Source organism: Ambystoma mexicanum, chromosome 12 (genome assembly GCF_040938575.1).
Source record: "Ambystoma mexicanum isolate Mex_15411 chromosome 12, UKY_AmexF1_1, whole genome shotgun sequence".
NCBI lineage: Eukaryota > Metazoa > Chordata > Amphibia > Caudata > Ambystomatidae > Ambystoma > Ambystoma mexicanum.
Window position 1 is genome coordinate 164,530,013 of NC_090936.1, and position 27,458 is coordinate 164,557,470.

Below are 27,458 nucleotides of genomic sequence, written 5' to 3' on the forward strand. Positions count from 1 at the left end.
GGTTCGGAGAGGGTTTGGAAAAGTGGAGTAAGCCACAAGAGTACTTCAGGCTTTGGAATAGCTTTTACCGTCACAGATGTGGCCCTGATTTGCGCCCGCATTCTCCGTGACAAAGAGATCAAGCAGCAGTTCTGATGTGCATTCATCTTGCACAGGTGCAGGTGCTCCTGGATCCGGCTCTAGCAAGATGCCGCCTCATCTTGCAGTTCAGTAAAGAGGTGCAGGTGCTCCTGGATCCGGCTCTAGCAAGATGCCGCCTCATCTTGCAGTTCAGTAAAGAGGTGCAGGTGGTCCTGGATCCGGCTCTAGCAAGATGCCACCTCATCTTGCAGTTCAGTAAAGAGGTGCAGGTGATCCCGGACCTAGCTCTAGCAAAATGCCACCTCATCTTGCAGTCAGTAAAGAGGTGCAGGTTATCCTGAATCCGGCTCTAGCAAGATGCCACCTCATCTTGCAGTTCAGTAAAGCAGTGCAGGTTATCCTGGATCCGGCTCTAGCAAGATGCCACTTCATCTTACAGTTCAGTAAAGAGGTGCAGGTGCTCCTGGACCTGGCTCCAGCAAAATGCCACCTCATCTTGCAGTCAGTAAAGAGGTGCAGGTTATCCTGGATCCGGCTCTAGCAAGATGCCACCTCATCTTGCAGTTCAGTAAAGCAGTGCAGGTTATCCTGGATCCGGCTCTAGCAAGATGCCACCACATCTTGCAGTCAGTAAAGCGGTGCAGGCGGTCCGGATCCGGCTCTAGCAAGATGCCGCCTCATCTTGCAGTCAGTAAAGAGGTGCAGGTGATCCCAGACCTGGCTCTAGCAAGATGCCGCCTCATCTTGCAGTTCAGTAAAGAGGTGCAGGTGATCTCGGACCTGGCTCTAGCAAAATGCCACCTCATCTTGCAGTCAGTAAAGAGGTGCAGGTTATCCTGGATCCGGCTCTAGCAAGATGCCACCTCATCTTGCAGTTCAGTAAAGAGGTGCAGGTGCTCCTGGACCTGGCTCTAGCAAGATGCCATCTTGCAGTTCAGTAAAGAGGTGCAGGTGGTCCTGGATCCGGCTCTAGCAAGATGCCACCTCATCTTGCAGTTCAGTAAAGAGGTGCAGGTGATCCCGGACCTGGCTCTAGCAAAATGCCACCTCATCTTGCAGTCAGTAAAGAGGTGCAGGTTATCCTGGATCCGGCTCTAGCAAGATGCCACCTCATCTTGCAGTTCAGTAAAGCAGTGCAGGTTATCCTGGATCCGGCTCTAGCAAGATGCCACCTCATCTTGCAGTCAGTAAAGCGGTGCAGGTGGTCCGGATCCGGCTCTAGCAAGATGCCGCCTCATCTTGCAGTTCAGTAAAGAGGTGCAGGTGATCCCGGACCTGGCTCTAGCAAGATGCCACCTCATCTTGCAGTCAGTAAAGTGGTGCAGGTGGTCCGGATCTGGCTCTAGCAAGATGCCGCCTCATCTTGCAGTTCAGTAAAGAGGTGCAGGTGATCCGGGACCTGGCTCTAGCAAGATGCCGCCTCATCTTGCAGTCAGTAAAGCGTTGCAGGTGATCCCGGACCTGGCTCTAGCAAGATGCCGCCTCATCTTGCAGTCAGTAAAGAGGTGCAGGTTATCCTGGATCCGGCTCTAGCAAGATGCCGCCTCATCTTGCAGTTCAGTAAAGAGGTGCAGGTGGTCCTGGACCTGGCTCTAGCAAGATGCCTCCTCATCTTGCAGTTCAGTAAAGAGGTGCAGGTGATCCCGGGCCTGGCTCTAGCAAGATGCCGCCTCATCTTGCAGTCAGTAAAGCGGTGCAGGTGATCCCGGACCTGGCTCTAGCAAGATGCCGCCTCATCTTGCAGTTCAGTAAAGAGGTGCAGGTGATCCCGGACCTGGCTCTAGCAAGATGCCGCCTCATCTTGCAGTTCAGTAAAGCGGTGCAGGTGATCCCGGACCTGGCTCTAGCAAGATGCCGCCTCATCTTGCAGTTCAGTAAAGCGGTGCAGGTGGTCCCGGATCCGGCTCTAGCAACATGCCGCCTCATCTTGCAGTTCAGTAAAGCGGTGCAGGTGGTCCTGGATCCGGCTCTAGCAAGATGCCGCCTCATCTTGCAGTTCAGTAAAGAGGTGCAGGTGGTCCTGGACCCGGCTCTAGCAAGATGCTGCCTCATCTTGCAGTTCAGTAAAGCGGTGCAGGTGGTCCTGGATCCGGCTCTAGCAAGATGCCGCCTCATCTTGCAGTTCAGTAAAGCGGTGCAGGTGGTCCTGGATCCGGCTCTAGCAGGATGCCGCCTCATCTTGCAGTTCAGTAAAGAGGTGCAGGTGATCCTGGCAAGTTGCTGCGTCTGTGTTGCGTCTCCAAATATTCTTTTAGTGTCGGAGAACACAAGGGCACCAAGGTGGCATGGCATTCCCGTACAGGATTCGCCAGGTGGTGGAGAGGGGCTTTCATGAGTGGCACTGTGCACAGTGCTTGGATGGAGTTGCTCTCAGCATTACCTTTGTCGATCTGGGAGGCCAGGGATAAGCGAGGACACGTGGAATGGGACCACTGGGCGACTGGAAGGGAATGCAGGAAAAGGAAGGATCATAGCTTTGCCAGCCTAGGCCCAGCACAAGAGTCTGTGCATGTGCAGGTGTGTCGCCTTCAAACACATGTAGTAAAGGGACTTGGACCCGCAGACTTTCTTCACTGTGAAATCTCCAAGTAACTGAACAGAATGTCCTTCATGCCACTCCATTGGCAGATCTTGAGCCCTGCCATCGCTATTCAATGTAATCTAGCTGCTTGCTGGCTATGCCGGATCTTCATCACTTGCTGTGGTTTATGCCATCAGAGGTGGCGCAGTGTTCGTGGTGGCGTTTTTGTCTCTATTAAACCTGAGTTGGCAACATATGGCTGAGTATACTCCATGGTAATCCCCATACGTCTTAATATTCCCTTTGATGTAGCATTCGCATCATTATAATGGGGCCCAGTGGCTTCCATCTTAATGGTCCAGACTTCCAAACATGGCAAGTACTCCTCCCAACTTAACCGAGATGGCATAACAATGCCATAATTGGCTTATTGATACCTTCTTTCACAATACAAACATGTGTGCCGCCTTTTAGTGTGTACTGTAATCTCCAGAATGATCGGTGCTGACACACACTGTGTATTTTTGTGCAGCATCATCGTAATGAGTTTTGCTTACAAAGATCCGGAGAGTGAGGGCAGGTGTTGCCAAATCAGGCAGCAGGTTCCCCATGTACAGTTGCCAGCACTACCAGTGCCACATTGTTGGGGAGAAGCTTTTGCAGGGCAAGGGGTTGCCATTGTTTGAACTATCCTCAGTACTTCATGAGCAGCTCCCGGTTTCATGTAGGGAACTGATGCAGCAGTGATTGGCCCCAGGGTCGGACTGGGCCATAACATTGTCTCGGGCACCAACGAAAAAGTGACCCGCCGTTGCCAATGGCAATGCATCCTTTTTGTGACACTGTTTGAGTAGTACCCAAGGTGGAGTATTTTGATAAAATGTGATGCAAATTGTGCATTTTAAAGAATATTTATTCAGCAACACTGGTCAAAACTACTAACCGCAGAGTGAATTAACTCATCAAACTGGCCCACATTGACCAAAAAAACTGGCCCACACCACCATTTTGTGTTTTTGGTTTGGCCATGGGCCTAGTGCCCTATAGGCCAGTCCTAGCCTGACTGACCTGAAACCACATGATGCACAAAGGGCATCAGAGAAACCTGGGCATAAGAACTGTGAGTCAGCTGCGCTGGGTAGTTATAATTGGTATCAATGATTTATGAAAGCGTGCAACGTGTGTCTGGGTAGGGATAGTGGAGGCCTGCCCGCCCGCCCACGTTCTATAGGTAGACCAAATGAAACAATTAGCCCAAGACACTAATGCACATGGCTGTATGTTATAGATAAACTAACACACTGACTGGAAAATTAAAAATGCAGAAATATTAAGTCCCTTGAACAAATTCTCAGAACACAGGCAACACATGTTTCAAACCTATGTGGGTCCTTTTCAAGGCTGCATTAACCACTTGTGTCCAAATAATAGGTCTAATTTTGAGTCCGGAGGTCCAGTAAAAAAGTGCCGGTATCCGTGGATACCAGCACTTCACCGGACCGCCCGGCTACAGGTTTGCCAGTGGGGCACCTGGGTTACCTCCACCCAGGTGCCCTACCGGACAAAAAAGCCCTCATTACCGGGACGGAAAATCCCCTCATGGACTCCATGATGGGGATTTACACCGGCCCGCCAGCACTCGTAATACAGCGGCAATGCTGCTGGAACGATTGCTGGTAAAGGTAAGTACCAAATGCTGGTATCATGGCGGCTCTACAACCAGGATACTGGCATACTCGGAATAAGGCCCTATGTCCTTAATGGATCTACACAAAACCACGCATGAGTAGATGCCGAAAGGCTTACCAGCATTGGATTTACCGAGATCAAGATTTGTGCAGATTCAATAAGGACACAGCTATAACATACAGCCATGTGCGTTCGCGACTTGGCCTAATTGTTTTATTTTACATGCCAAGAGGCTCACCACTGTAGAGCCGGGCCTCCTACGTGAACCGTTATTAACTGGCAGAATGTTTACCAGAATTAATAGCATGGACGGCAAATGTGCTGATCCGAACTGGAACTTTATTACATCAGATAGAATCAATAGATTGATTTCTCACGTTAGCCCAGGACCTCAAGGCAGCTTGCTGATAATCGGACCTGATGAAAGCTCATAAAACAACAGAGCGACAGAAACAGATCAGTGACCCTCTGCAGAACGCTTCCACCTTGTTTCCTTGGATCTATGTGATCATTGCAAAAACCAAATACTGAATGCAAAAATAGCCCTTTTTTTCTTTTTCGAGCAATTGTTTGCGGGGTGGGAGAGCCCTCCCAGCCCCCGCAGCCCTTTGCATACTCCCCTTACCTAATGAATTACCCTAACCCACCCCCATATATAATTAAGGCATAATCCCCAAAAACGTTCTGCATTTTTGTATTCTGGGTGTGCCTCTGAACAAATGATCAATTTTCAAAACTAGCACCGAATCGCAACAAAGGGTATAAGCAGTGGGGGAGACAAGGGGTTTCAGTTGGCTCAGCCATAAGACATGGCAAAGCAGTTTTAATATTGGAGTGCATTTAAGTAGAGTGCATTAGCTCAATACACAGAGGGGGCAATTCACATGCGCAAGATCACAAGGCTGCGCTGCAACGCAAGCCCTCCCCAACCCAGTGCGGATTTCTTTCAGCTTCACAGGCTACCAGCGAGGCAGCACTTACTTCAGTCTTTTCATCACTCTGCCGGCACACATATTTTTCCCAGCTCATTCCAGCACCTTGGGTCTCAGGTGTGCCAGATTATGTGCGTCCCAAATTAAAATACAGGCAGGATGCACGCCGCTGCTCGGGGCAAGACACCGCCCGATTCCTCATCTACTCAAATCCAAACATGAGAAGGCAGTCAGCAAATTGCCAATTCAGGCAGAACATTGCATGAAGATTGGGGTGAACTTAGGTCAAAGTGTGATTATGAGCGGAGAGTGCAATATAAGGGGGTTGCCAAGGGCATCCACTGCAGCCGGGAGAGCTCGGAGGACGCTGTAATGGGGGCACGCCATTGAGTTTTGCTATTCAAGTTCGGCTGAAAGGGAAAAAGGGCTGTTTTTATGTACCCTGCTCGGAGTTGGCCACTGCTCAAGTTTCTTCTTGTCTTATTAACACAAGCAATGCTTTCCTCAATGCATCAGAACTGGGGAGCGAGGCAGCACGGGCATGCTGCCAGACACATGGCCAAAGTATGAGAGGTTGCCATCCCTTGCGTGCCTCGCACAGGGTTCTCAGCCACGACGGCTGGCACTTCCTTAGGTCCTTTCCTCTGGATCCCGGATAGAGCCCAGGCCCTGTTTCCAAAACACATCAACAGAGCTCCTCAAACTGATTGGCAGCTATGGGCGAGCATTCTAAGCCAAGCTCCCGGAAGTGGAGCCACCTTACCACTTGAATAAAAGGCTGTGCTCCCAAACACATGTATATTATGCACACAAAGGTAAAGCTCTTCAGTGAACACCACCAAGTCCGTAGGCAGAAGAGTTTGAACATTCTTTATTGTCAAGATTAGGGTCAACATGGTGTCCTCTCTCCCTCCAACTAACAATAGATGGAATCGAGGCTACCACCTGGGATAAGATTCAGGTCCTGCTATGCCCTTATCCAATCAGGATCCATATATTGTAGGCATTTGATATAGCGCTTAGCTCGCTCCAAGGAGCATAGTGCTTGACAAGAGTACAATACTAGCACTGGAGCATCTTACACAAGAGGTGTGGTATACACAAGAGTACAGTGTTTGGGGCACCCTTCAGCATCAATTACAGGCACCGATATGAGATGGCAGGTAGGCGGCGAATGGTCCTGTGTATTTCAGACAGTACTAGACAGCACACTGTATAGTTGGTTCTTAAAATATAGTATTCGGTTATTTATATAGCACTCGTTCCCCTTTTGTATGGCCTCAATGCACATATGTACATTACGTTACACATATTTACTAAATGAGGGAAATGGAGAAAGGTCATGTGACCAGAAGCACAGACTGTTTCATTCAGCACGAAAGGCGGGGTAGGTCCCCTTAGGTCTTACTACCTGTAGTAACAAGTTACTACTGGTGTACCCCAGTGAAAGCAGAGCAATGACTACCACTTACCCTCAGTCTCCGACACAATGACTGTGAAGTACTTCACGGCGCCATTGGCATCACTGAACCAGCTGCAGTTGAACCGGAAGTCAATGGACGACTTGCTGATCACAGTGTCTTTCTTATTCACTCTGAACCAGGGAGATGGAGGAGGGGGGCCTGGGACAAAAGGAAGAGCCGTCAGGCATCAGAAGCGGCGTGGTAAAGGCAAATGTCAACACAGGATACATCTCCGACATGTTTCAATTCAGCGGTAGACTAGGCACCTGCTCAATGCCTCTCTCGGCAAACGCACAGCACACCTAATTAACTCTAAAAAGGCACACCTGCCTGACTCTGCAAAGGCACACCACACCTATAATATCTGAAAAGGCACACCTGAACGACTCTGCAAAGACACACCAATCTGACTCAGCAAAGGCACACCTAATAAACTCTGAAAAGGCACACCTGCCTGACTCTGCAAACGCACACCTAATTAACTCTGAAAAGGCACACCTGCCTGACTCTGCAAAGGCACACCTAATTAACTCTGAAAAGGCACACCTGCCTGACTCTGCAAAGACACACCAATCTCACTCAGCAAGGGCCACACCACACCTATAATATCTGAAAATGCACACCTTAACGACTCTGCAAAGACACACCAATCTGATTCAGCAAAGGCACACCTAATTAACTCTAAAAAGGCACACCTGCCTGACTCTGCAAAGGCACACCACACCTATAATATCTGAAAAGGCACACCTGAACGACTCTGCAAAGACACACCAATCTGACTCAGCAAAGGCACAACTAATAAACTCTGAAAAGGCACACCTGCCTGACTCTGCAAAGGCACACCTAATTAACTCTGAAAAGGCACACCTGCCTGACTCTGCAAAGGCACACCTAATTAACTCTGAAAAGGCACACCTGCCTGACTCTGCAAAGACACACCAATCTCACTCAGCAAGGGCCACACCACACCTATAATATCTGAAAAGGCACACCTTAACGACTCTGCAAAGACACACCAATCTGATTCAGCAAAGGCACACCTAATTAACTCTGAAAAGGCACACTTGAACGACTCTGCAAAGACACACCAATCCGACTCAGCAAAGGCACACCTAATTAACTCTGAAAAGCCACAACTGCACGACTCTGCAAAGATAAACCTAACTTACTCAGCAAACGCACACCCAATTAACTCTGTAAAGGCACACTTGAATGACTCTGCAAAGGCACAACTGTCTTACTCCACAAAGGCTCATCTAATTAACTCTGTAAAGGCACACCTGCCTGACTGTGCAAAGGCACACCTAATTAACTCTGAAAAGGCACAGCTAAACGACTCTGCAAAGATAAACCTATCTTACTCTGCAAAGGCACACCTAATTAGCTCTGAAAAGGCACACCTGAACGACTCTGCAAAGACACACCAATCCGACTCAGCAAAGGCACACCTAATTAACTCTGAAAAGCCACAACTGCACGACTCTGCAAAGATAAACCTAACTTACTCAGCAAACGCACACCTAATTAACTCTGTAAAGGCACACCTGCCTGACTGTGCAAAGGCACACCTAATTAACTCTGAAAAGGCACAACTAAACGACTCTGCAAAGATAAAACCTATCTTACTCTGTAAAGGCACACCTAATTAGCTCTGAAATGGCACACCTGAATGACTCTACAAAGGCATAACTATTTGACTCAGCAAAGGCACACCTAGTTAACTCTGAAATGGCACACCCAATGCTATTACTGTGATGAGTAAGTGTATGGAGGAGCTAGGAATGCGGATGGAACAAAACTGGCTGCAACTCAACCCAAATAAAACTGAAGTGATTTTATTTGGTCCCAAACATTTGCTGGAGGGAAAAAGCTGCCCTCCATCCACCCATTTCCTAGGGGCCAGCCTAAAATATGCCAAGTTAAAAAATCTTGGCTGTATTTGGCAGAGTGATCCTGGCGGTAATGGTCAGGTCTCAGCCAAAATACAGTGAGTGTTTTATATCATCCGTCTCCTACGCCAAGCATTACCCTATGCACCTGACCCCGACCGTGCGATGGTTGTGGGAGCTCTGGTGAACTCCCAATTAGATTTCTGCAATGGACTCTTGGCCAGAGCCCCAACTAAACAGATTCACCGCCTGCAAAAAGCCCAAAATGCTGGAGTAAGATTGGTCTTTGGTGTTGCTAATAATTAGCCAATCTCTGGTGTCCGTTGGTCACTGCATTGGCTAGCGGTGGAAGACCGCATCAAATTTATAATTGGGTGTTTGGTGTACAATGCATTAATGGGCTGCCATCAATCTACTTAACAGACATATTGAAGCCATGTCGCCTGATTCGGGCTTTAAGGTGGGAAGATCAATATTTGCTTATCATTCCCAGGTCCAATTGTGTTTCACGAGGTGATTGTAGCTTTTCGGTCACTGGACCAAGATTATGGAATAGCCTCCCACTTAATCTAAGAAGGGCATGATTCCCTATCAATTTTTAGAGCAGGTTTAAAAACCTTCTCGTTTAAGTAGGCATGGCTATCCTATAGGTCTCTATGATTTTTACTGGTATCTACATTTTTTCACAGTACTGATCCCTATTCTTCATTTCATTATTCCAACTGCGCCAGGATACAATTCAGTTCGCTGTGTGCACACTGTAAATTACATAAATAAAATAAAATCAAATCACACCTGACAGACTCTACTAAGGCAGATGGGGAGCAGGTGCAAGTGGATCTAGGTCACCTGGCCTAAGCCCCGCCCACCAGGTGCCTTCCTGCCTGCCATTCTTTTTCACCACTTCTCAAGCCCCGCCCACCTGATGCCTTCCTGCTTGCTGCTCTTTTTCACCACTTAGCAAGCCCCGCCCACCTGGTGCCTTCCTGCTTGCCGCTCTTTTTCCCTGCTTAAGGACCCCTCCAGCCTCTTTTCCTTTGTAGATGGGGAGCAGGTGCAAGTGGATCTAGGTCACCTGGCCTAAGCCCCGCCCACCTGGTGCCTTCCTGCCTGCCACTCTTTTTCACCAATGAGCAAGCCCTGCCCACCTGGTGCCTTCCTGCTTGTCGCTCTTTTTCACCACTTAGCAAGCCCCGCCCACCTGGTGCCTTCCTGCTTGCCACTCTTTTTCACCACTTAGCAAGGCCCACCCACCTGGTGCCTTCCTGCTTGCCGCTCTTTTTCCCCACTTAAGGAGCCCTACAGCCTCTTTTCCTTTGCAGATGGGGAGCAGGTGCAAGTGGATCTAGGTCACCTGGCCTAAGCCCCGCCCACCTGGTGCCTTCCTGCCTGCCACTCTTTTTCACCAATTAGCAAGCCCCGCCCACCTGGTGCCTTCCTGCTTGTTGCTCTTTTTCACCACTTAGCAAGCCCCGCCCACCTGGTGCCTTCCTGCTTGCCACTCTTTTTCACCACTTCTCAAGCCCCGCCCACCTGATGCCTTCCTGCTTGCTGCTCTTTTTCACCACTTAGCAAGCCCCGCCCACCTGGTGCCTTCCTGCTTGCCGCTCTTTTTCCCTGCTTAAGGACCCCTCCAGCCTCTTTTCCTTTGTAGATGGGGAGCAGGTGCAAGTGGATCTAGGTCACCTGGCCTAAGCCCCGCCCACCTGGTGCCTTCCTGCCTGCCACTCTTTTTCACCAATGAGCAAGCCCTGCCCACCTGGTGCCTTCCTGCTTGTCGCTCTTTTTCACCACTTAGCAAGCCCCGCCCACCTGGTGCCTTCCTGCTTGCCGCTCTTTTTCCCCACTTAAGGAGCCCTACAGCCTCTTTTCCTTTGCAGATGGGGAGCAGGTGCAAGTGGATCTAGGTCACCTGGCCTAAGCCCCGCCCACCTGGTGCCTTCCTGCCTGCCACTCTTTTTCACCAATTAGCAAGCCCCGCCCACCTGGTGCCTTCCTGCTTGTTGCTCTTTTTCACCACTTAGCAAGCCCCGCCCACCTGGTGCCTTCCTGCTTGCCACTCTTTTTCCCCACTTAAGGAGCCCTACAGCCTCTTTTCCTTTGCAGATGGGGAGCAGGTGCAAGTGGATCTAGGTCACCTGGCCTAGGCCCCACCCATCTGGTGCCTTCCTGCCTGTCGCTCTTTTTCACCACTTAGCAAGCCCCGCCCACCTGGTGCCTTCTTGCTTGCCGCTCTTTTTCACTACTTAGCAAGCCCCGCCCAACTGGTGCCTTCTGCTCTTTTTCACCACTTAGCAAGCCCTGCCCACCTGGTGCCTTCCTGCTTGCCGCTCTTTTTCACCACTTAGCAAGCCCCACCCACCTTGCGCCTTCCTGCTTGCCGCTCTTTTTCCCTACTTAAGGAGCCCTCCAGCCTCTTTTCCTTTGCAGATAGTGGGCAGGTGTAAGTGGATCTAGGTCACCTGGCCTAAGCCCCACTCACCTTGTGTCTTCCTGCCTGCCGCAATTTTTCACCACTTAGCAAAACCTGCCCACCTGGTGCCTTCCTGCTTGCCGCTCTTTTTCACCACTTAGAAAGGCCCACCCACCTGGTGCCTTCCTGCTTGCCACTCTTTTTTCCTACTTAAGGAGCCCTCCAGCCTCTTTTCCTTTGCAGATGGGGAGCAGGTGCAAGTGGATCTATGTCACCTGGCCTAAGCACCACCCACCTTCTTACCTCTGCCTCTTCCTTCCTGCTCTTAACTATTAGATCAAGGGCGTCTCTCGCCCGGGCGACTCTAGCGAAGTGCAGACAAAGAAAAGGGCAATTCCTGTTTGGACCTGTTTGGAATAGGAGTACCCAGGTCCCGTCCCCCTGCTCAGACAGCAGGTAAGCATGCACCAACATGTGTTACTCCCTCTGTCCCCACAGGCCATCCCCACCCCCTCTGGCCCCCCCGCCTGATGTTCCCTTGTACCCCCACCATTATCGTACACAGGTGTTGCCCGTTTTGCTTGATTCTTCTATCCTGCTCCCCTCTCAACCCTCTCAAGCCTACTTCCTCATGAGTCTGTCCTGATAAATTTTGGTTTCACCATCACCGTCTTGTGGCCAATGCTGGATTTGACTTTTATGGACTTCATTCATTCACGGTGCATCACTCTTTCTCAACTCTCATGCTGGACTTCCTTTGCATCTTGTACTCATGGTGATCCTGAATCATGCTGTTCCCTTCTTCATCTTGTATCCTGGCTTGCAACATTATGTGTTACTACTGACTTCTGCAATTGTATTCGCTCTCCACTCTTGCTTCTCCACTCTTTTTGACTGCTTACTCTCTGTTCTCTCCGCCTTTCCCTTCTCCCTTTTCCTATCTCCTACCCTTACTTTCTTCTATGCACTTACTCTATCAGAATTGTCCCTGGACCTAATATGATAGCAACCTCGTCTGTCTCCTCCCCCCTCCCCTTACTGGTTTTTCCTCCCCACCCCCCCTTCCAGCACTATCTGAAATGTTGTTCAGGCCTAGTATGATAGTCGCTTGTTTTGTTCCTCCCCTACCTTTCTGCACCCCTCTCCCTCAACTCTTGTTTTTCTCCAGCTCTACCAAGAAATGTCGTCAGACCTAGTACGGTAGTCGCCTGTCTGTTTCAATTTCCTTCCGACTCTATGTCTTAGCTCTTGCACTATCTGAAATGTCGTCAGGCTGAGTACGATAGTTAATTTCACATCCTTACTGTTCATGGCCTGTAAGAATGTCATTGTATTTTCCCTTGTTCCCTCCCTTGCCTTGAAGCTCTTTGAAACACATTGTTTATAGGGACTATATCAATAAACTATCATATCATATCATATCAAGGCACAACTATCTGACTCAGCAAAGGCAAACTAATTAACTCTGTACAGACACACCGGCCAGACTCTGGAAAGAGACAACTATCTGACTCAGCAAAGGCACGCCTAATTAAACCTGTAAAGGCACACATGACTGACTCTGCAGAGGCACACCAATCTGACTCAACAAAGGCACACCCAATTAACTCTGTAAAGGCAGCCCAGAATGACTGTGCAAGTGCACAACTATCAAACTCAGCAAAGGTACACCTAATTAACACTGAAAAGGCATAACTGAATGACCCTGCAAAGACACACCTATTTTACTCAGCAAAGGAACACTTAATTAACTCTGTAAAGGCACACTTATATGACTTTGCAAAGGAACAACTGTCTTACTCCGCAAAGGCACACCTAATTAACTCTGTAAAGGCACACCTGGCAGACTCGGCAAAGGCACAACTATCTGACTCAGCAAAGCCACACCTAATGAACTCTGTAAAGGTACACTTGACTGACTCAGCTAATTGCATATCCAAGATTCAGCAAAGACACACATAATTGACTCGAAAAAGGCACATTTTGAAGGCTGTGCCTCTCTCCTGTAGGCAAGTAAATTTTGCTTGTACCTGGTATAACTGAAGACATTCATCTGTGGTATTTTATCCACTACTTCCAGATAAAAACTGCTTAAAAGGAACTATAGTTCTCAGTTATTGTGATGCAAAAGGTTTATGAAGATCTAGGAACTATGCTGTGCTAACATTCCTCCCTATTAACGCTATTAATATGTCTTTCCCTGAGGGAGTCCAGAGCCAAGACTAAAGCCTGACTGCAGCCTCTCCAACATTACAGCTGCACTGCACAGCTTTCCATCCTCTCCCCAGTATGCTGGCTGCACTGCACAGCTTTCCATCCTCTCCCCAGTATGCCGGCTGCACTGCACAGCTTTCCATCCTCTCCCCAGTATGCCGGCTGCACTGCACAGCTTTCCATCCTCTCCCCAGTATGCCGGCTGCACTGAACAGCTTTCCATCCTCTCCCCAGTATGCCGGCTGCACTGCACAGCTTTCCATCCTCTCCCTAGTATGCCGGCTGCACTGCACAGCTTTCCATCCTCTCCCCAGTATGCCGGCTGCACTGCACAGCTTTCCATCCTCTCCCCAGTATGCCGGCTGCACTGCACAGCTTTCCATCCTCTCCGCAGTATGTCGGCTGCACTGCACAGCTTTCCATCCTCTCCCCAGTATGTCGGCTGCACTGCACAGCTTTCCATCCTCTCCCCAGTATGTCGGCTGCACTGCACAGCTCCACATCCTCTCCCCAGTATGTTGGCTGCACTGCACAGCTCCACCTCCTCTCCCCAGTATGTCAGCTGCATTGCACAGCTTTCCATCCTCTCCCCAGTATGTCAGCTGCACTGCACAGCTCCACATCCTCTCCCCAATATGTCGGCGCACTGCTCAGCTTTCCATCCTCTCCCCAGTATGTTGGCTGCACTGCACAGCTTTCCATCCTCTCCCCAGTATGTCGGCTGCACTGCACAGCTTTCCATCTTCTTCCCAGTATGTCGGCTGCACTGCAAAGCTTTCCATCCTCTCCCCAGTATGTCGGCTGCACTGCACAGCTTTCCATCCTCTCCCCAGTATGTCGGCTGCACTGCAAAGCTTTCCATGTTCTTCCCAATATGTCGGCTGCACTGCAAAGCTTTCCATCTTCTTCCCAGTATGTCGGCTGCACTGCAAAGCTTTCCATCCTCTCCCCAGTATGTCAGCTGCACTGCACAGCTTTCCATGTTCTTCCCAGTATGTCGGCTGCACTGCAAAGCTTTCCATGTTCTTCCCAATATGTCGGCTGCACTGCAAAGCTTTCCATCCTCTCCCCAGTATGTCGGCTGCACTGCACAGCTTTCCATCCTCTCCCCAGTATGTCGGCAGCACTGCAAAGCTTTCCATGTTCTTCCCAATATGTCAGCTGTACTGCAAGCTTTCCATCCTCTGCCCAGTATGTCGGCTGCACTGCACAGCTGTCCATCCTCTCCCCAGTATGTTGGCTGCACTGCAAAGCTTTCCATGTTCTTCCCAATATGTCGGCTGCACTGCAAAGCTTTCCTTCCTCTCCCCAGTATGTCGGCTGCACTGCACAGCTGTCCATCCTCTCCCCAGTATGTTGGCTGCACTGCAAAGCTTTCCATGTTCTTCCCAATATGTCGGCTGCACTGCAAAGCTTTCCATCCTCTCCCCAGTATGTCGGCTGCACTGCACAGCTTTCCATCCTCTCCCCAGTATGTCGGGTGCACTGCAAAGCTTTCCATCCTCTCCCCAGTATGTCGGCTGCACTGCACAGCTTTCCATCCTCTCCCCAGTATGTCTGCTGCACTGCAAAGCTTTCCATGTTCTTCCCAATATGTTGGCTGCACTGCACAGCTCCACATCCTCTCCCCAGTATGTCAGCTGCACTGCACACCTCCACATCCTCTCCCCAGTATGTCCGCTGCACTGCACATCTTTCCATTCTCTCCACAGTATGTCGGCTGCACTGCACAGCTTTCCATCCTCTCCCCAGTATGTTGGCTGCACTGCACAGCTTTCCATCTTCTTCCCAGTATGTCGGCTGCACTGCACAGCTTTCCATCTTCTTCCCAGAATGTCAGCTGGACTGCACAGCTCCACACCCTCTCCCCAATATGTTGGCTGCACTGCACAGCTCCAGATCTTCTCCCCAATATGTCGGCTGCACTGCACAGCTTTCCATCCACTCCACAATATGTTGGCTGCACTGCACAGCTTTCCATCTTCTTCCCAGTATGTCGGATGCACTGCACAGCTCCACATCCTCTCCCCAGTATGTCAGCTGCATTGCACAGCTTTCCATCCTCTCCCCAGCATGTTAGCTGCACTGCACAGCTCCACATCCTCCCCCCAATATGTCGGCTGCACTGCACAGCTTTTTATCATCTCCCCAGTATGTCGGCTGCACTGCACAGCTTTCCATCCTCTCCCCAGTATGTCGGCTGCACTGCAAAGCTTTCCATCCTCTCCCCAGTATGTCGGCTGCACTGCACAGCTCCACATCCTCTCCCCAGTATGTTGGCTGCAATGCACAGCTCCACATCCTCTCCCCAGTATGTCAGCTGCATTGCACAGCTTTCCATCCTCTCCCCAGTATGTCAGCTGCACTGCACAGCTCCCCATCCTCTCCCCAATATGTCGGTGCACTGCTCAGCTTTCCATCCTCTCCCCAGTATGTTGGCTGCCCTGCACAGCTTTCCATCCTCTCCCCAGTATGTCGGCTGCACTGCACAGCTTTCCATCTTCTTCCCAGTATGTCGGCTGCACTGCAAAGCTTTCCATCCTCTCCCCAGTATGTTGGCTGCACTGCACAGCTTTCCATCCTCTCCCCAGTATGTCGGCTGCACTGCACAGCTTTCCATCTTCTTCCCAGTATGTCGGCTGTACTGCATAGCTCCACATCCTCTTCCCAATATGTCGGCTGCACTGCACAGCTCCACATCCTATCCGTAATATGTCGGCTGCACTGCACAGCTCCACATTCCCTCCCCAGTATGTCATCTGCACTGTTTACATCCTCTCCCCAATATGTCCGCTGCACTGTGCAGCTTTTTATCCTCTTCCGCACAGCTTTCCATCCTCTCCCCAGTATGTCAGCTGCACTGCACAGCTTTCCATCCTCTCCCCAGTATGTCAGCTGCACTGCACAGCTTTCCATACTCTCCCCAGTATGGTGGATGCACTGCACAGCTTTCCATCCTCTCCCCAGTATGGCGGATGCACTGCACAGCTTTCCATCCTCTCCCCAGTATGTCGGCTGCACTGCACAACTTACTTGCTGTGTGCTGTAAACGCGGACACTGACCGCAGACGGGCCCTTAATGCCACGTTATACATCATTGATATCGAACTAAAGTCTAACACTCAACCTCCTACCCCCGCCTGACACCCTTGCAGCTGCGCCCTACCAAGCAGGGTTGGACTAGGGCACCAACTGTCTCGGACAACAATAAGTGGCCCAGAGAAGTGAATGTCACTTTATTCCTTTTGTGACAGACTCTTGGAGTAGTACCCAAGAATGATTGCTTTGGTAAATTATGTTGCAAATTGTACATTTAAAAAGAAATATGTGTTCTGTAACATTGGCCAAAACTACTGGCTGCACAGTGTAGCAATTTAGCAAACCACTTTAACTCACTTTCATCAGAACAACCGGCACACACTAACATGCTAGGTCTGCAATTCGGCCATTGCCCTGTTGCCTTATAGGCCAGTCCGAGCCTGCTCCCAACCCTCACGCGCCTTCTCAACCTCACGCAAGGCGCATTACACAGATCACGCGCTCACTCGTCAGCTACCTCTCCTGAAACCTAGCTCCCAATCCTGCCAACTCGTCGCACTCCCCAGGAACCCAAAGGCAGGCAAGGCACACCGACTAGCGGAACACCAACACCGCCCGAAGATTGGAACACACGCAGGCTAGCAACCGCCACTCCCTGCCTGCTCCGCACCAGCAAGCCCCCAGAAGTCTCTGCTCCCCTAACCCCCTCAATCCCGCCCTGTTAGGCAGGACCTCAGGAACCTGGAGACCATATAAATGACAAAGGCCATGATATATCCAGACCAAGCAGCATACAACAAAATAGCACAAGACAAAGTAAGACAAATGCTTTAACATTGTCAGTGTTTTTCCAATGTTGCTACCGTCAATACATTTAGGGCCCGATTCATGTAATTTTTTGCATGGTACAGAGTGACTTTGCACTGCTGAAAAGTGACTTTGCCGACACAAACCCTGATTCATGGAACTGTGCAGTGTTTCTTTGCAGTGCAAAGTTTGTGCAAAGTCATTTTGTACTGCAGAAATGACTAGGCACTGACTTTGCCGTGCAAAAATACACTTTGCACAATTACATAAATCAGGGTTTGTATCGGCAGTGCAAAGTCACTTTCAACTGAATCGGGTCCTTCATTTTGATATCCTGTATTCCCACAATTTCTTTGTTCTGTTTGTATCTCTTCGCTTTCATTCTCTACTTTTGAAATGAATATAACCCTTTGCCTTCCTTCCTTCCTTCCTTCCTTCCTTCCTTCCTTCCTTCCTTCCTTCCTTCCTTCCTTCCTTCCTTCCTTCCTTCCTTCCTTCCTTCCTTCCTTCCTTCCTTCCTTCCTTCCTTCCTTCCTTCCTTCCTTCCTTCCTTCCTTCCTCTTAGTCGCCCCCTCTCCTCCCTTCGCATGCCTTTTTTCCTTCCACCCAACCCCTCCTCCTTTTGCAACTTTTCTTCCCCCTAGTCCTCTCCTTCTTATTCCTTCCCTCACTGCACTCCTTCCAACATCCCTCTCGCTATTCTTCACAATTGTATCGCCCTCTGCTTTCTTCCTCTACCCATATCTTCTTTCCTTCCTTCCACCATATTTACTGCACTGCGAGCCTCCTCTTACTCAGCCTTGCTTTCCTCCAATCGTGTTGCGCCGCACCTTCTCTTACTCCTCTTCACCAATCCCCTGGTCCTTCCTGCCCGTCCACCCTCCCAACACCACACTTCTGTTCTTTCCTTCCTTCCTTCCTTCTTCATCACCCCCACGCCCCCGCCTTGTTGTGGCGACACTCACGGTCTATCATGGTGATGGTGCTGTCTTGGACCACGCCGCTGGTCATGTCCGCGGAGTGCACTTTGATGGACACCAGGTATCGCTTGTGAGGAACCAGCATCACGATGGTGATCAGCGATCGGTCCTTCTCAATCCTCTTGGAGAACTCCACCACCTCATTGTCTGTTTTTTTGCATTCGATGCTGTAGCCATCAAAGTCGGAGTCGGGAGGAGTCCAGGAGCAAGAAATGGCCGTCGAGTTTTGAGGGCGGCAGTGAAGGTGCTGGATTCTGTCAGGCTCTATGGGGGGGAAAGGAGAAGTTGAGTGACTTTATTTCACAGTTCCGTTTTTTTTGTTTTGTGTGTCCATGCTGACTATCTGTTTTTCATGCTGCTGCCATTGTGCAACTATCGGCTCTCAAGGATTTATTAAGAACTTGGGGCCCTTGGGGAAACGTGGCAGGGTAAACGGTGACCAGTTGGCCTGACCCATTACCTGTGAAGGAGCAAAGGCTAGGAATTGTGCAAAAAAAGAGAAAGGTGATGGCTGAAAGGTTTTGAATGAATCATAACCACTGGCATTGCTTGGGGCAACCCTCCAGAGAATTGTTTATCAGGCTGCCACCCGACAGCTAATGAAACACCGTCATTAGGGTTGTAATTCTATTGCATCTTCTTGGCAGCCATGCAACCAGTAGCAACATTGCATGCAATACACCCATGAACCTATTGGCGCAGTTAACATCATTGCATTGGGAGGTGCACCTCGCTGTCTGCAATGCAATGCAGAGAGATTCAGAGAGCTGTTACTGTTTGGCCAGAACCCATGCAGAGGGGATAAATGATCTTCATACTCGTCGTTGCCCCCTTTCAAGTGGTATCCCAGTGGTAAATGTGCCAAGATAGCACCAAACTGTGTTACCGCTACCGTCACTAGGTCTGGCGGTATTACCACTGGATTACAGGTGGTGGTATGGTCGTGTTGGTGCCAGTGGTCGAAGTGGGCGGGATCGGTCGGGAGCGGTGCTCCTCTACTTCTTTTAATTAAGTTTTACTGTTCCTATCCTTTTATTTTAAAAAGAAACCGTTCCAGAATGGTTTCGTTTTAAGATAAAAGTGCAGGAATTAGTTGAATTTGCACTTCAGTGCACTGCACTGAACATTCCCTTAAACAGCAGGAACATGTGTTTTGGGGTTTGTATTGTGCATGGGAGGGGGCATGGTGATGGGGTTTATGGGGAGCAGTGCAGGCCAGTAGGGAACATAGTTTCACTACTTCTTTTCGTACACTTCGACCACTGGTTAGTGCCCATTTATGGACTCCATGGGGATTTTGCCAATATTACCGCTGGCGGTAATACCACCAATGGTAACACTGCAGACATGGCCGCATTATGGCGGTAAGGTTAGGGAATTGTTTATCTGGTTATCTAATACACAACACAACAGACTGCATTTAGTGGTATCTGATTAGCACAACCCAGTGGAGTAACTTTGCTGAAATGGGGTGGGGGGGCATGACATCTAAATGAAAGGGGCCCCAACTAAATGAGGGGGACGATATGGGGTGCCACAAAAGTTGGAGGGACAAACACCCTCCCTGCCCACCCTAAAATTACACCCATGGCACAACCACATGAATCCACTGAAAATGCAAATATTTTATGCAGGTTTTCTCTACATTTTGTATTTGTAATTATTAGGTTTATATAGCGCTTTACACCAAAGCGCTTTATAATACAACAACAAGAATACATAGTAAACAAGAAGCATAAAGTTACAAAGACATGAAACAAACCATCAAAAAGAGTATGTAGATCAATTGACCAGTTCTAAAGGAGGAATGGATAAGAGGAAGAAGAAAGGGAAGTAGAAAGGGAGGTCAGAGTGGGGGGAAGAATACAGAGATAACAGGGGGAGGGAAGGAGGGTTGAGAAAGAAAGGGAAGAAGAGGGGAAGTAGGAAGGAGGGTAGAGATAAAGGAGGGAGATAATAGGAGAAGGAGGGGAGTTAGGGTGGGGGGTGAAGAATGAAATCAAGGAGGCACGGAAAGAGGAGATGGAACGGATGGAGAGAGGTAAAGAGTTCGAGTGATTAAGGGCTAGGAGCTGAAAGGAACGGAAACGAGAGGAAGCACAAGGGGATGAAAGTAGTGAGTAAGAAGAGATCAGCGGATCTGAGAGAGCGAGAATGTTCAAGTGCCTGTAGTGTAGCACATGGCCCTTGGTTCGCTTACTTGTTCTCACAGTCCCAAACAGAGGCTGACTGTAGGTCTTGCCGCTGGGGCCGCTCACGCTTCTCACACTGAAGGAGTAAAGTCTTCCCGGATGCAGGCCACTGATGATGCGCCCCTTGGACCTGCTGTTGCCGTATGGGTTGAGAATGGTGAGGGGGTCTTTAGGCAGCCACTGCAGCTGGAAGTCATCATAGTCTGTCCACTCAGGCGGTCCCAGCCACGTGATGGATAAGGAGGTGTTCTTGACATCAACAAAGGATATGGAACTCGGGGGGCTGGGTGCTGAAAACAAGGCGCGAAAGGAGACAAATGTGTTAGGGGCACCCGTGAAGAGTGATCGCCCATGTGAAGAGTGCTAGGTGTGTGATAGCTTCCAATGTCTAAAAAGAAAAGACCGAAGCTAATTAGCCTTCGGTGTGGACCGCACACCCTGTTACCCACGAAGGGTTAATTTGCTTAATCAGAAAGGTAATTCAATCTTACAATAACTCTTTCTTCTTATTAATAATTCACTGTTTTAGGTATAAAGGAATGTGGATGCTGTCTACATTGTGCGGCCCACACTCAAGGCTAATTAGCCCAGGTCTTTTCTTTTTGCATATCATTCAGTATCACACGGTGGCACTATATAGTGGGCTGCACCCCACACACAATCTGGAAACACATTCTACAACTTTCAGAAAACCTTCTGTATACCAAGTGCAAACAAAGCGGTGCCCACTCACCAACTTGATATTAACTTTCAATATCTGATCAGCTTTTCAATCATCAATCATGTTTATGGTAGCACTAAGTATGCACAGTTATTTTTTAAAAGATACCTCTATGGTGGATACGCGTCACTTTTTATGCACATGGCCTCATGTACAATTATGGAACTACAACCGACACAGGATTTCGCACCCTGATTTCTATATTAAAAAAATGTTCTTCACGGGGGTGTCCCCCAGGCAATGAGGGAAGAGTGACAAAACGACTACAGAACCTTCCTGAACAGAAGAGGGGGATAGGAGACGGGGGCGGGGCGGCGGGAGCAGTTACCGAAAAATCACCAGCGAACCCACCAGTGACTCCTATCCAGCTAGGGTAATGAGTTGAATTAGCGCCTTGCTTGGCAGACAGGCAAATACTGGCAACAGAAAATCAATGTTTGGATAGGAACTAACGCCCATGGCCTCTTGGGCAGTGGGTATCTGTGTGCCAGATAAGCATTACATTTCATGTTCTGTGCCTGTCATTGGTTCTTATTATAAGTCAGAGCGAGGCAGCGGATGAATTACATGGCTGCCAGTTTTTAAGCTCCTCCAGCTCCATCACTACGTGTTCTCGTCTTCATGTTAACACATTCGCTTTTCATTCATTTTACACCAGGAGCGAGGCCAGACAGGGATGGCATCAGCAGCCTGGACAGGATGCTGGCGCAGATCAAACCGACATCCTTTTAATAGTGCCCCCTTCAAATGCCTGCAAAGTTCCTGCAAGCTGGCAAGTTTGATCCGACTAGCTGTGTACAAGTGCCAAGAAGCAGTTCATTTATCTACCAGGCATCACTGATTAAAATCAAAAGAGGGAAGATATAGACGCCAAAGGAAGGAGGAGAATGCCTGGAACCCTACAGAACCCCACAGTTTATGGGAAGAAAGTCAAAACCCAATGGAGGTAGGGAAATAGCGGAGGTACACTCAATCGAAAAAGAAGGTATCCAGTTTATTGCACATTTCTCTATGTCCACATCTTCTAAACCAGAGTTGCCCAACTCCAGGCCTCGAGGGACGGGATCCTGACGGGTTTTCAGGATGTCCCTCATTAATATCCATGAGGAAAAATGTGCATACATGCAGAATCATCGTATACAAATGTGTCTCATGAACATTAATGAGGGGTATCCTGAAAACCCAACATGGATACGGCCCTCGAGTCCTGGAGTTGGACAACCCTGATAAACGTTGTAACAGGGTGGTATGCTTGACTGTATCAAACACTGCCTATACATTCAGGGAGACCGGGACAACAGTGTTCCCCGAGTCCATCTGGCAGCAAGGTCGTCCAAGGCTGATACCAAAACCAATAGTGTTCTCCTACCCTGGGCAAAAACCTGCCTGGAAATACTACAACAGATCATGGGACTCAAGGTAACTTTGAAGGTAACAGGGATGATCCCTTTTCAAGTCATTTCGTTACATACTGAAGGTTAGAAATTGTGCGATAGTTCAAGGAGCGTCGGCGTTGGCTTTCTCTAGTGATGGGGTGACTAGAGCAGTCTTGGGGCATAGTGGAACAGAAGCTTGAGATACTGACGCATTAATAGGCTATTGTAGTGGACCAGCTATTATTTTGCATTGGCTAAGTATTTGAAATGTTGAGTGGGGAAGATGTCTAGGGGTGAATCTGACCATTTACTGCTCTTCGACAAACCTGTATATCGATCAGCATCTAGTGGGCCCTGATAGAAAAACATGTATAGAGGGGCTACAGAACATGTGTTCAGCTGGCTTTTTTAAAGTTGAATTGACTTGGCCATTTTGAGACGTAATACCCTCATAAATTAGCACAATAGTAATGGAAAAAACTGAGCTAGCTGGTCGCAGAGAAATTTCGATGGGACAAGCGCAGACGCAAGCGCTTGAAGGTTGCAAAGTTTGGCAAGAATTTTAAAAAGGTCTTTCTGAACGCTGCTGTTGAGACTGTGATATTATAGTATTGACTTTTCTCTAATCTGATACATTCCTTTATTGCGCTACATGAGCCAGTTGGCTCTATTTCAGTAGAGCCAGATTATAAACTTTTCGGCCATTAATTGTGTCTGTCTTCTACGGAGAACACATGTGTCTGTTGAAAAATTATCTGTGTACTCTTTCCCATGAAAGAGGCTGCGACAATCCGTCTCTGCTCCATAGATTTAGGTAGAAAGCACAATTACGCTGGGAGATGTCATATAGTAACTCGTTCAAGAGATGCTCGAGCCACTTAAATTTTAGCGGATTAAAGGTCCTTCATACCTTTGGTATTTTTCAGCCACTCACATGAAAACCTTTGCGGTTGCCCAGACAGAACCTTGAAAGGAATGTAGGTGACTGCCATCCCCTGCAGGGTCCTATGGCATGCTCCACTGCAAGTCTGGTATGGCCGGCTAAGGCTGTGGAGCTTGTTAACAATGTTTATATGTTCAGCGCGCTTGCACTGGAATTACAGATTTCTTTTTAATTTCCAGCACAATAGAAATAGAAAAAAGACTGGTTTTATTATTAGTAAATGCACTGCTTGCGGTGGAGTGCTATTTTTAACATGAACAATACTTATTGTGCCAAAAATATAAAATAATTGTGTGTGGGCTTACCAACCCAGTATTTCTCTTTTCCATTTAAAGTACGGGGTGTCCATTTTAGAAATGGAAAACAACAAATTATTGGTAGGACGGGGGCAGTGTGGCAGGAGGGTGTATTTTCCGGAGAAGCAAATTAAGTGGATTGGTGGGCCGTCAAGTTTTTTAATTGTGGGAACATTTGTGAGTGGTTGGGGCACTGCGGGTTCAGAAAAGTTCACCCTGCATGAATGACCACAAACCTGGGTCACCACATTTTTAAAGAGCGACTACTGGTAGGCCTTTTTGGGGTGTGGGGCAGTGCAGGCCAAGCCAAGACGGCCACTGAATGAGAGTGTAGTGCACCAACCATAGAGTGGCAGAAATGGCTTAACTCATTATTGGTACAACATGCAATTAATCAGATGACAGAGCAAATTTCTCTAAGCAACTTGGGAGCACAGTGATGTACTCTTAAGATGTGCATGACAGAAAATACCATGGCATCTGTATCTAGATCTAAATTGAAAAACGTCACTGCTATAGTAGTCGAAATCAGTGGACCATGTTTCATACCGGATCATCATGCCATCCTTGCTTGCAATGCAAAAGAGACTGCCCCAACAGGGACCAACATCATACACGCCAAAGATAATCATTGTGCAGCCAGACTTGAATTTTACAAAACACATTGCCCTTCTAAGATCCAAATAGAGAGTTGCACTACTTTAGCTACAATCGAGAGCAGGCATCTTTGTAGTGTTGAGCATAATATATTTGGGCTGGAGACCCACGGCTGGGGTTAATGTGGCTATAGATAAAAGGAGAGCCTACAAACATCATGTCTGTTGCCCAACATTGGTGAGATTTCATTGACCAGTTGCAGAATGGTGGCTGTAATAAACAGGGCTTCAGGTAGGTTTAGCTAATAAGGGCAAAGAAAGGGGGCGAGAAGAAAGGGAAAAACCACAAACTATTAAAACCAGAGAAGTGAAGGAATATGCAGTGGTCGAAGTGTAGTGGAATGACGTTCCCTCTGCCCCGCCCCTTTTTCTTCACCCTTCAATCCCCCATACTCACCGTCATTCCTCTCCCCCATTCAAACCCCCTAGCTGGGTCCTTCCTTCCACCCATCCCACAATTCTGTGCTTTACAACAGTTCTTGCAAGACTGGAGAAAACACAGTGAAAGACATTTAAATGACCGCCTTTAGTGTTTCATTGCCCCCCTCAGCGTACAGCTTCATGCAGCCCCCCTTTCCAATCACCAACCACTCGCACCTCTTAAGGGACATGCCCAGGACTAAAGCCACACACACACCCCTCCCATTACCTGCAAACATCTCTGTGCCTACAGCAACTCCCAGATTGCTTGGGAATGGGCTTCATGTGCAAGCAGTCATTTGAAATAAACCAAGGTTAGCCAGTACTTGCTAGATAGCACAATGAAGTTTGACCCAGGACTGTTACCAGGAGATCAGAGGTTCAAATCCCCAGCAGGGGAAAAATTACTTATAAAAGTGCCCTTACCTACTGTCCTGGAACCATACTCCTGGTCACATAAAGGGAACTATAACAGAGTACCCTTTAGTTCCCTCCCACTTTGACCTCTAGGAATACGACTGTGGGATATGTAAAGGGGGTTAATCCAGCATTAGCAGAAGAATAAAAGAAGACATTTTAAATATAAGATCAACAAAATCATGTAATTTTGCATGAATTTTGTTTACGAAATTAGTAGTTCTGACATTTATCATTACTTCTAAACTGAACCTGTCACAAAGAGATCAAAGTTATCCAATGCTGAAATCTTAGTAGTTATCCAAACGGGACTCAATTATTCACCCCTAAAATAAAGGCATATGTACCCGGGAAAGGGGAGCGATGAATCAGAGAATACAAACCCTTGGATCGCCTCACCTGTTCTTCCGTCGACTCTGGCACTGTTGGTTAGGTCTCCGCTATGAGTCACTATTTCCAGCGTGTATCTTCTGCCGGGAACAAGGCTCTGGAAATGGCCTTCCCGCAGGTCTGGCCCCCGCCTTTTCTCCTTTTCAGTTCTATTGGGGTTGTACAGAACCAGCTCATACAGATCATGGTCTCCCACCGCCGGGCTCCAGGTGAACCAAAGGCTGTCTGTGAGGTTTCTGTTAGCTGCCTGTAGTGACGTCACTGGTGCTGGAACTTGTGGATAAAAAAAAACATTATGCAATTTCTCTATTAAAAGAGGAACCTTTCATTCTCAGTACGATTTCAAAAATGTGTAACTATGATTCGTCCAGGGAGTGATTGCAAAACTGGATTTTTAGCAAAAATGTACCATTTACAGAAAATACGATGAAAAAAACGATTGTGTGTAGTTGTCTGTTCAAATATGATTGGAAGGCAGAGTGAAATAGGCCGGTAATACATTTGGTCAGTGCTTAGGGATTGGTGGGAAATCTACATAATGAGAGTATACTGCAGAGAGGATATGCGACAATTGGTGCAGAATCCGGAGGGCCAATTATACGAAGGCATTATCTAGTGAAGCTTCACTTGCCTCTTAATTCAGCGCAACGTACAATCTAAGGGATCCTACTATGCCGTCTAACAAAATTAAACCTCACTCGTTATCTACTAAAGATTAACTCATTTTCTAATAACACCTAACTTTTTTATTTAGTAAAACCTAACTTGCTTTGCAATTACACCTAACATGCAATCTAATGAAACATTACAAAAGCGCTACACCCTAAATCGATAAAGGTTCTTGTAATTGCAATCACATATACTAACCACAATCACTCGTAACTTGGTGGTGCACATCTGTTTTAATAGGTAGCCAACACGTGTTTCGACCTGAAAACCTCAGGTCTTCATCAGGGCTTGCGCAGCGTTCCGCAAGTCGTCTATGACCGAACGCAGCGCATCCCATATTTGATGGCATATGGACAAAAGAAGCCCATTTTGAGATAAAATCTGGTGCATAGGTGGAATCTTCTAGTTCTTGGAATCCATACTACATGTTTAAAAGTGGAAGTTGAGTTTCTAGATTAAGTCCCAAAAAGACAGTGTGGAAAACATTCAATATAGATACAGGCTGATCAATACAAGTTAAACTTTGCTTTGTGGATCCAAAAGTGGCCACGCATAATCGTTACAAGCAAGCCCTGATGAAGACCTGAGGTGTTCTGGTCGAAACACGTGTTGGATACCGATTAAAACAGATGAGTCATTGTTGATATTATATGTGATTGCATTTACAAGCACCTTTATTGATTTAGGGTGTAGTGCTTTGGCAATATAGCACTTCATAAGTGGATTATGTTTAATGACCTAGGGCTAGTGTCATTTGCAATAACCATTGCACACTTATGCACCTCCCTACTACTGCATTTTGTTTTGCTCCAACAACAGTCCTTAGCTTGATGGAATATTAGCACCAATTCATTAGCAATCTAATGAAACATAACTTTCATTATAAGGACTCCTAACTTGTTATGTCATTGCAGCCAATTTGATGAACAATGAAAACAATGGGCATCAATGAAAGCAAATGTATTATGTAACTACACCTAACTTTTTATCCGATGAAAGATAACTTATCACCTAATTTATTATTTACTGAGGATTTATGCATCATCTAATTATATCTAACCATTTTCATCCAATAAAACCTAACTTGATATCTAGTTACAGTGGACTTGTTTACTATCAAGACCTTATTTGGTATGCAGTATAACCTAACTTGTTGGATGATGAAAATATGGTAATAACAATGCCAATATAAGAGTCACAGTTACCTGCTTTCACGCTGTGCTTACTACTTCACTTTTCAGGGATGACTATAACATGGCCCAATAGTGCACCTTTCTATTTACCTCGGAAAGATGAATGACTGAGTCAGCGGTGAGGGCCGCGTTGTGACCTGCAGGATATGCCCGCATA

The 27,458-nt window shown here is 47.9% G+C and overlaps 1 protein-coding gene across 2 annotated transcripts in view; it reads right to left on the reverse strand.

The window, feature by feature from the left end:
• Nucleotides 1-27,458, reverse strand: part of PTPRB (protein tyrosine phosphatase receptor type B) — a 442,488-nt gene that overhangs the window by 94,103 nt on the left and 320,927 nt on the right. For both annotated transcript variants that reach the window (XM_069628245.1, XM_069628246.1), the window contains 4 exons: nt 25,449-25,712; nt 20,229-20,510; nt 18,014-18,292; nt 6,696-6,845 (listed from right to left, as the gene is read on the reverse strand). In XM_069628245.1, the coding sequence (XP_069484346.1) occupies nt 6,696-6,845; nt 18,014-18,292; nt 20,229-20,510; nt 25,449-25,712 (975 nt within the window). The remainder of the gene's footprint in view (nt 1-6,695; nt 6,846-18,013; nt 18,293-20,228; nt 20,511-25,448; nt 25,713-27,458) is intronic.